The following is a 10,084-nucleotide window of genomic DNA, read 5'->3' as shown; positions in this document are numbered from 1 at the left end:
ATTTCTTTACTGCCCACAAGGGGCTACACACAAAGGGGACAAACAAGAACAGACAAACGGATTAAGACGATTATATCGACCCCAGTGTGTAACTGGTACTTATTTAATCAACCCCGAAAGGATGAAAGGCAAAGTCGACCTCGGTGGAATTTGAACTCAGAACGTAGCGGCGGACGAAATACTGCTAAGCACCTCGCTGCGTTTCAAAGTAAGGCTCGTTTGACCCACATAATTATGGCCACAACATGAGCAGGTTAGTACATACATAAGGTTCTGGAAAGCACACGTCGTAATTGAGAATTTTTCTCCTTGCTGGAATGTGAATTCCGAGCCTTCAGGTAGGTGTGCGCATGCACCACAATTAGGTCGTCTGCATTTTTAACTGTTGGTATCGTTTGTATAGTTTTTGCATTTGTTAGGAGTCTCTTGAGTGATTTGTGTTGTCTTTTGCATTTGAGGAGTTTATAAGTATTTAGGATGTTGTTCATTTCGGGTCTTGAGTGAGCAGAGGGAGATTTTGTATAATTGTGTTGTATGCTTCATTGTTTCTGGGGTTGTGGGTTGATATGTATGGGAGTGATTTAAAGTGAGGTGTGGTGTTTTGTTTTGTTGCCCTTAGTGTGTTTGTGTCCAATTTCTTGGCACGTTTAATTGGTCTATAAATGCGGGTTGGTATTGACGTTCAATGAGTGTTATTTTGAGGTCTTGTTGGCGAAGTACAAGGCTTTAGAAAAGTGGTGCCCCAGCATGGCCGCAGTCAAATGACTGAAACAAGTAAAAGATATAAAAACAGTAAAGTAAATTCAAAGTATTATGGTTACCTTTCTATAAAATGTTCTTCTGTATGATTCAAATCGGTGATGGCAGCACCGAATGGATTTCTGGGTTTGCCTTCCATCATAAATTCGCCATATTCTGAAGTCCATACACTTTGATATTTTGGGGTTAAAAATGAGATTATGTTTACCAAACTAGTTATCAGAAATTTGTTCAATTAATTAAAATACAATTATAAATTATAAAATTTAAAAATCTATACATAGGAGAGATGATTCTGTTTGCTTGTGTTGGAAGAAATCTTCAAGTGACGTCGTCATTCCTCAACGAATGTTTCCCAAAAGTTAAACAGCCCTCTAAAATATCCAAGAATGACAGTTTTTGACTTATCATCCCATTTTCAATCTCTTTCCAAGATTTAGAGTGTTTTTAACAAAACACGCCCATAAAGGATGTTACATAGGACAGATATTGCAATAACTAGCCCATCAACAGTGTATATACATTAAGTATGATTCGCAGACCGCTGTTTCAATTCAATACTGCCTCAGTTGCATGCACCGAATTTTTATTCAGCTGGATGGCTATTTACAACACCAACGAATGTTACACTCACTTTTTCCTTATATCAAAGACGACGAATTGTTCGAGGATGTGGATGGCTGCAAGTATGCTTCATTGAAAAGGCTGCATTGCTTCTGGTCTTCTCACTGGCTGCTGACGGGGATTGATTACTGTCTCTCTTATATCTAATCCATGAGAGTCGTTATTTCTGGACAAATACTGCAGTAACTGGCCCATCAGCAGTGTATGATACACAGAAAAGCATTCTAAATACTAGCTCAATTACGTGTGTTGGTACATTATTTACATTCGACGGATATTTGTCCTCATCTTGTTTGTTGTTAACACAACGTTTCGGCTGATATACCCTCCAGCCTTCATCAGGTGTCTTGGGGAAATTTCGAACCTGGGTTCTCATTCCTAAGGTATTTTTCGACGTTATTATTATTATTATTATTATTGTTGTTGTTGGTCAGGTCACTGCTTGGAATCGAAATCGGAATCTTGGGGTTAGTAACCCGCGCTCTTAACCACTACGCCATATGCCCGTTGTGTTAACAACAAACATGATGAGGACAAATATCCGTCGAATGTAAATAATGTAAATAATGTACATAATTCCTCATCTCTTAAATATAGAACTGTGCGTATGTTAGGTTTATGAAAGACTATTTCACATTTGATACAGATAATTATATGCACCTTGATTCTAATGCCTGTACTTGAGGGGATCCAAAAAAAGACGTGGAAGTCAAAGATAACTGGACAACTCGTTCTTCATGGTCAAACCGTATTAAGGAATATTCAGTCTAAAAAGAAATCACAGAGAAATACAATCCTGCTTATCAAAAGTAGAAAAGAAATATGTTAACGCTCTTATAATTTCCACAGCTTAGGTTTTCTAAATATATGTATACACACACATATTATATATATATATATATATATATATATATATAATATGTACACACACACACACACACACACACACATACATATATATATATATATATATATATATATATATAGGTAGGCGCAGGTGTACCTGTGTCGTAAAAAGGTTGCTTCCCAACCACATGGTTCCAGGTTCAGTCACACTGCATGTTCCCTAGTTGGGTTAGTGTCTTCTACTATAGCTTCGGACCAACCAAAGCCCGTGAGTGGATTTGGTTGACGGAAATTCCTATGACCGCGAGTCCTCTGCCCTAACCACTGGACCATTGCGCCTCCACATATAAACGAAAAAAAACGAAGAAAAAACGATAGTGCGAGGACATGGTACATGCAAAGTATTAGCAGACGCTCAGGGAAGGAAAGAAAGGTATATATATATATATATATATATATATATATATACGCAATATATATATATATATATATATATATATATATATATCATCATAAATATACAGGGATTAGCAATTGAGTTGCTTCTCCAACATACTGAAAATTTAGAAATAGCAGTCAAAGAACTACTGATTCCAAACTACAAATTTTTCTCTAAAGCGGATGGCGATATTTATGGCACACATAGAACAAAAAACCGGAGGGAAAAGCGTAAACAAACCAAGCCTTTAGTTAATTGGATACGAATCGTTTCATGGTTAAGTGAATGGAAATTTCACTATTCCAATCTTCAGCCCAAATATTTGTTCTATGTGTGCCATAAATATCGCCATCCGCTTTAGAGAAAAATTTGTAGTTTGGAATCAGTAGTTCTTTGACTGCTATTTCTAAATTTTCAGTATGTTGGAGAAGCAACTCAATTGCTAATCCCTGTATATTTATGATGATAAATAGTTTTACCGATAAAGGTTTTTTTCATACTGAACTACTTGGCAAAATTGTTAATTATTAATTCTATTATTAATTGACGATTCTCTGCCCTTATTCTTGTATATTTTATATATATATATATATATATATATGTATATATGCGACAGGCTTCTTTCAGTTTCCGTCTACCAAATCCGCTCACCAACATGGTTTTAGTCAACCCGAGGCTTTAGCAGAACGCTCAGTACGCAAACTGCCTCAGCGTAGAAATGAGCCCTGTACCATATGATTAGGAAGCATGCTTCTTACCACGTAGCCACGCTTGGCCATTGATTTTAATTAAAATCAGCAAGTGCCCTTTCTCCTTCCCTCCCTTTCTATTTTCATGCAAGTTTCTATTGTGCGCTGTACTTACCTCATCGCCCCAGTAAAATGGATAATTTTTTTCGTCTTTATATTTCTTATACTGGTAAAGAAACTGCATCGTTCCTTGTTTCTTCACATTTGAAATGTGAGGTAAAATTTCTTCCCATGTCATTAGGGTACCTTCTATAATAAATACCATCTTTGTTTTGATTTTTTAAACCAGTTTAACTTTGATAGATCTTCTCTCTTCAAACGAGGACTGCAAGTAGAAGTAAAGCGAAACGTGAAACTAACTTTTAAAATATTTTCAAATCATACTTTATCCTACATTGCCAAAATTATGAATATGCAGCAAGCAAGTTCTTTATTGGTCTTTTGCAGTTGTGTGTAACCTCGAAGTATGTTTAAAGTGAGAGTGTGTATGTTTGCGTGTGTATGTGTGTGTGCGTGTGTAATAACAATTTATTATTTCTTTACTGCCCACAAGGGGCTACACACAAAGGGGACAAACAAGAACAGACAAACGGATTAAGACGATTATATCGACCCCAGTGTGTAACTGGTACTTATTTAATCAACCCCGAAAGGATGAAAGGCAAAGTCGACCTCGGTGGAATTTGAACTCAGAACGTAGCGGCGGACGAAATACTGCTAAGCACCTCGCTGCGTTTCAAAGTAAGGCTCGTTTGACCCACATAATTATGGCCACAACATGAGCAGGTTAGTACATACATAAGGTTCTGGAAAGCACACGTCGTAATTGAGAATTTTTCTCCTTGCTGGAATGTGAATTCCGAGCCTTCAGGTAGGTGTGCGCATGCACCACAATTAGGTCGTCTGCATTTTTAACTGTTGGTATCGTTTGTATAGTTTTTGCATTTGTTAGGAGTCTCTTGAGTGATTTGTGTTGTCTTTTGCATTTGAGGAGTTTATAAGTATTTAGGATGTTGTTCATTTCGGGTCTTGAGTGAGCAGAGGGAGATTTTGTATAATTGTGTTGTATGCTTCATTGTTTCTGGGGTTGTGGGTTGATATGTATGGGAGTGATTTAAAGTGAGGTGTGGTGTTTTGTTTTGTTGCCCTTAGTGTGTTTGTGTCCAATTTCTTGGCACGTTTAATTGGTCTATAAATGCGGGTTGGTATTGACGTTCAATGAGTGTTATTTTGAGGTCTTGTTGGCGAAGTACAAGGCTTTAGAAAAGTGGTGCCCCAGCATGGCCGCAGTCAAATGACTGAAACGAGTAAAAGATAATAAAACTGCACGGTCACGTGTTTATGTTCACTCCGGTCCATCACACTTGATCGACGATGATCAATAATGCAATTGGTTTGTATCGATACCAATGTATTCTTTACATAAAGATTACACTTTAAATGTTGATTGGGCCACAACCCACATCGTTTGTTTGTCACTCTGACATATTGATTTATTTCAATATCTTTCTTTCCATAAACACATTTAATCATCTATCGCTGGGAATTTAAGCAAAAAATTTAGGACTGTCTGTATGTTTAACTATGATTTTTAAAGAAATATCGAAAAATTAGAAAAATAAAAAGAAAAACAAAATTTTGAGAAATTAAAAAAAAAAAAATTCTTTTCTTCTTTTCATAGTCCTTTGAATTTCCGTGTGTGAAACACGATTTCATGAATTTTTCCAAAAAATTTCAAAAAACAGAAAAAGTTATTGCTTGCGTAAAACAGTGGATGAAGTTAAGCAAACTTAGCTCCCACAGCGACCCCCCCCCCCCCCGCTAACATGTTTGTTAAAATCCCTGAAGAAGTAAAAGCAATTGAGAGTTTGGGACGTGTTTAGCCAAGCGAGTCTATATGTGGTAGTGCTATGAACAGGATAGAGCGCAGTGATCTAGGAACCACCTAAGAGGTTTACTGTCGTTACATTGACCTACATGTTGCTTTTACCATATATATAACTTTAATATTTACAATTAAATCGTGTCACATTAAACATGGTACTGCTAAACTACTACATGTTATAGCAGTCCTAATTTCACAGTAGTAAGTAGGCTGTTGTATCACCCGCAATCACTGCTATTTATTAAAAGGTCAAATATTTATACAGTAATGTCTCGATATACGAGTTAATCTGTTCCCGGAAACTGCTCATAAAGCGAAAGCTCGTAAAGCAGAGCGATAATTTCCCATAGTAGCAATGTTATAAATCGTAATTCGTTCCCAGAAAAATATTTGACCCATAAAATTTATAATACTCATGAATAAATGGTAATAAAACAACATTAGAATGTAAAGAATATTTTATGTAATGTAAAAAGAATATCAAGATCTTTTATAATAAAAAATATTTTTATCATAACTGTTTTCTGAATCACTTTCACACGAGCTAGACTCGCACACACCACTTGTAGACGTGATCACCGATTTACAAGCACTCGTAGACGGACTTGTAGATTTCTTTTTAAAAAACAAGCCTAGAGTTGTTTGCTTAGTTTTTTTCGCTCCAAAAAATTCTCAGTAACACGCAAAAATCTATAGAGGGTGAACACACCAAAACCGGTTGTCAATCAATGGTGGGAGACAAACATTTATACGAAGGGCTTCTTTCAGTTTCCAACTACCAAATCAACACACACACACACACACACACACAAACACACACACTTTGAGCTTCTTTCGGCTTCCATCTACCAAATCCACTCACAAGGCTTTGGTCGGCCTGAGGCTATAGCAGAAGACACTTTCCCAAACTGAACTCGGAAGCATGTGATTAGGAAGCAAGCTTCTTAGCACACAGCCACGCCAAATGTTATTGTGTGAGAGACTAAAAATGATAAATTTTCTTTTGTTTATTTAAAGAGAAGATAAATATAAAAATTACCCATAAGAAACATACTTTTTATTTTTTGCTTGTTCAAAATACACATTCATGCAATCTTTTCTAGCTGTTTAATGGTTAAAAGATTTGAAGAGTACCCTACCAATATAAAAGGTGAAGGGTAAAGATACCTTTCAGTCATGAACGACTATGAAATTGCACATAGAAAGTTTCTTTCCGAGGTACAAGTCCGAGCAAGATTATTTATGGAAGACCAGCTGTCACCCCTACGTACCAGTCTCCCGTCTTCACGCCACCGATGTTACCCATGAGAAAGGCAAAGGCTGACATAGCTTGGTAACAGTGATGTCGCAACTCATTTCTACAGATGAGTGAACTGGAGCAACGTGAGACAAAGTGTTTTGCTCAAGAACACAACACACAGTCCTGTCCAGGAATCAAACTCACAACCTCATGATTGTAAGTCTGACGTTTTAACTACTGAACCATGCGCCTTCACTCATACCAACATAACTAACAACAATAATAATTACATTCAATAATTGCCAATCGCATTAAAAGGGAAACGTAGCACTCCGTCGGTTACGACGAGGAGGGTTCCAGCTGATCCGATTAACGGAACAGCCTGCTTAACGTGCAAGTGGCTGAGCACTCCACAGACACGTGTACCCTTAACGTAGTTTTCGAAGGAGATTCAGTGTGATACAGAGGGTGACAAGGCTGGCCCTTTGAAACACAGGTACAACAGAAACAGGAAGAGTGAGAGAAAGTCGTAGTGAAAGAGTACAACAGGGGTCACTACCACCCCTGCCGGAGCCTCGTAGAGATTTAGGTGTTTTCGCTCAATAAACACTCAACGCCCGGTCTGGGAATCGAAACCACGATCCTACGACCGCGAGTCCGCTGCGCTAACCACAGGGCCATTGCACCTCCACACAATTACATTACATCTAAGGTGAAGAAATAAATATAACAAATATAATGGTTTCAAGTTTTGGCACAGGGCCACAAGTTTCTGAGGGGAGGGGAAAGTCGGCTGCATTGATCTCCAAAAATTTGAAAGATAAAGTCGACCTTGGAGGAATAATAATGGTTTCAAATTTTGGCACAAGGCCAGTAGCTTTGTGGGTGGAGTAAGTCGATTAAATTGACCCCAGTGTTCAACTGATAGTTATTTTATTGACCCCGAAAGGAGGAAAGTCAAAGTCAACCTCGGCGGAATTTGAACTCAGAACGTAAAAGACGGACGAAATACCGCAAAGCATTTTGCTTGGCGTGCTAACAATTCTGCCAGCTCGCCAACAACAACGACAATAATAATAATAATCTCTGTATTTTCAATTGCACCTCGCTTGTTCGCATTATCAGAGGCAAAACCTTGTAGTCCTTTGACATCACTGGTTGAAACTTGGTTGCAACAATTATAAATTAAAGCAAAACCAAAACAAATAATAATAATAATAATAATAATAATAATAATAATAATAATAATAATAATAATAATAATAATAATAATGAGAAAGCAACAATACTATGGGTATATACCAATACACACAGAGAAATTAAGGCCAATAGGCCAGATATAGTTGTCAGAGATAATGAAGAAAACAAAAATGCTTTCTAATTGATGTATCAATACCAACAGATGACAACGTTTCTCTTAAAGAAATGGAGAAACTTTCAAAATACAAAGACCTTGAAATAGAGAATGTGGAGTCTAAAAACAGAAATAATTCCTATCATAGTGGGCGCATTAGGTATGATAAAAAAATAATACATAACAAAAACATCAAGACTCACAAATATATATAACATACAGAAAATAGCACTACTAGGCATTGCACACTTCCTACGTAAATCATTTTCAATACAATAAAATTAAGAGCATCACAGCAAACCACAGCACCACAAACCGAAGGCACACAGAGCTGCGCTCGGTAGTGCAGTGAAAGTACGTTATGCAAATAAGAAAAAGCATCGGGACTTACTGCGATGTTGAAAGAGACGGCGTCTGCTAATTCTGAAATGTTACAATACTTTCGTTGCTTCAGATAAATAATACATACATCTAGTTAACTGCTGACATGAAATATTTGAAAAAATTTATAAGTTTCTAGAAATACAAAAAATGTCGAGAGTTGAAAAATTGTGAAGTAATAAAAAAAAAAAAACCTAATCGTTTGTTTTGAGAATGTTTGAAACTTTGATCACACACCCCAAGAAAAAAAAAATAAAGATAAACATATGCTGTGAGGTATTAGCAAGAAATAACGATAAGCACTTGTTGCTATAGCTGCTGCTCGTTTTTAATGCATGTCCTGATTTAAGAAAAGTTTTCATATAGCTACGTCAGTCGTTGCGTCTTTTTTTTTTGTCAGTCAGTATTTAGGTTGGTAAGATTTAATGAAATGTATACTATTTTTTGAATAAGATTTGACTGCAATGTAAAATTGCGAGTAGAGTGACAGACCGACCAGGCGATTGTATAAACGTTTAACGTAGAAAATAGCGTGGTTGAATGAGTTAATATGTTAAGAAAATGCAGTCTATAAGCACTGACAAACGCGAGCTGAACAGTGAGGTCGGGACAACACTCTTTTAGCATGTGAGCATGTAATTAGGATCGTTAGTCTTGAACATTTTTGTTGGTATGCTGCATATATCTATGATCATTGACCCCCTATGAATTCCTGCCTATTCCTTCTCTCTCAGTTACTCTACTTAACCCAGCCAGCTTATCAGACTTTGGAACTATTCAGGGTGGCTGTCGCAGTGCACCTCCCTCGTCATCTTCCGGGGCAACGCCCTTTCCATTTTGTCTACAGGGACCATGAGGCGGTTTGAATTACAAGAAGTCGAGAGAATCTAAGAATTGTTTTTGTAGCTTACTCCAAGAACAAGACTTTTATGAATCGCCACACATGTCAAGTAAACAGAACGAAGAAAAGGAAAATACAAACCATTATTTTCCTATCTGAAGGCAGCGAACTGGCAGAATCGGGATCTTTTCAATCTGATGGCCACATCTATGTTACGGTAGAAGTGCGACGGCATATGCGGATGATGTTACCATCATCGTATTTGATGAAGGGCAGTTACCTCGTGTAGAAGACGCCATCAAGGGATACGAAGCTGTGGCAGGGGCAAAAATTAACCAGGAAAAGCCAGTCGGCTTGCAACTCGGCTCCTGGCGTGGCAAGTCGGTGCCTCCCAACACTCGTCTATCGACCTCCACACTTTTCTCATAGTAAATCAAGTATCCCTTAAGTTTGTACTCCACTTCCTCTGGTTCCTTCCCTACTGCTGCATGCATATGCTTAAGTTTCGACGGCTCTTTGCCTTTTTTGGCCGTCCTCTCCGTTTCTACTGCTGATCCCTGCGAATGTTCTCCTGACTTCGCCTTCTTTCTCCTTTTGGGGCTGACAAACCCGTCACTACCCTCCTTTGCCGCCTTCGCTTTGTCTTCCTTTGTCTTTACTTCCTCTTCTGTGTCTCTGACACATCTTTTATCGCTCTTGTTATCTTCATCCTTCGTTGCTTCAACCTTCTCTTCCATTTCCACCTCTTGTTCCTTTTGTACAGTTTTCTAACTCTGAGAATTCTCGTTTCTGGGGCACTGCGTCCTCATATGTCCCCTCACTCTACATTCGTAACAATTGGGCCGACGACCCGCAACGATTACTTTAAGGGAATTTTCTCCCACTATCTCCATCTGGTAGGGGATCCTTTCACTATCTTCGAATGTGACAAAAGGCCACATCTCCACACTACATCCCCACCAGTTT

General features: G+C 37.9%; 1 protein-coding gene across 2 annotated transcripts; it reads right to left on the bottom strand.

Annotated features, from left to right (window-relative positions):
• Nucleotides 1-801: 801 nt before the first annotated feature.
• LOC149130863 (glutamate--cysteine ligase catalytic subunit-like) lies at nucleotides 802-9,368 on the bottom strand. Of its 2 annotated transcripts, none has more exons than XM_089343444.1 (4): nucleotides 9,260-9,368; nucleotides 3,533-3,742; nucleotides 2,044-2,150; nucleotides 802-929 (listed from the first exon to the last, which is right to left on the bottom strand). In XM_089343444.1, the coding sequence occupies exons 2-4, from the start codon at nucleotides 3,680-3,682 to the stop codon at nucleotides 818-820; spliced, it is 369 nt and encodes a 122-aa protein (XP_089199570.1). In that variant the 5' UTR covers nucleotides 3,683-3,742; nucleotides 9,260-9,368; the 3' UTR covers nucleotides 802-817. The 2 variants fall into 2 exon arrangements, with proteins under 2 accessions (XP_089199570.1, XP_089199569.1); XM_089343443.1 differs by lacking the exon at nucleotides 9,260-9,368 and adding an exon at nucleotides 8,288-8,995.
• Nucleotides 9,369-10,084: the final 716 nt, after the last annotated feature.

This window comes from Octopus bimaculoides, chromosome 27 (genome assembly GCF_046866305.1).
Source record: "Octopus bimaculoides isolate indiv1 chromosome 27, ASM4686630v1, whole genome shotgun sequence".
In the NCBI taxonomy this organism is placed as follows: domain Eukaryota; kingdom Metazoa; phylum Mollusca; class Cephalopoda; order Octopoda; family Octopodidae; genus Octopus; species Octopus bimaculoides.
Note: the sequence above shows the minus strand (reverse complement) of the source record. Positions and strands in the feature narration are given on the sequence as shown.

Coding starts and splice junctions, on each gene's coding strand:
- LOC149130863 (XM_089343444.1), bottom strand. CDS start 3,682: ATGGTATTTATTATAGAAGGTACCCTAATGACATGGGAAGAAATTTTA. Junction 2,151..3,532: donor CATTTTACTGGGGCGATGAG/GTAAGTACAGCG, acceptor ATTTCTTTTTAG/ACTGAATATTCCTTAATACG. Junction 930..2,043: donor GTACAGGCATTAGAATCAAG/GTGCATATAATT, acceptor AAAATATCAAAG/TGTATGGACTTCAGAATATG.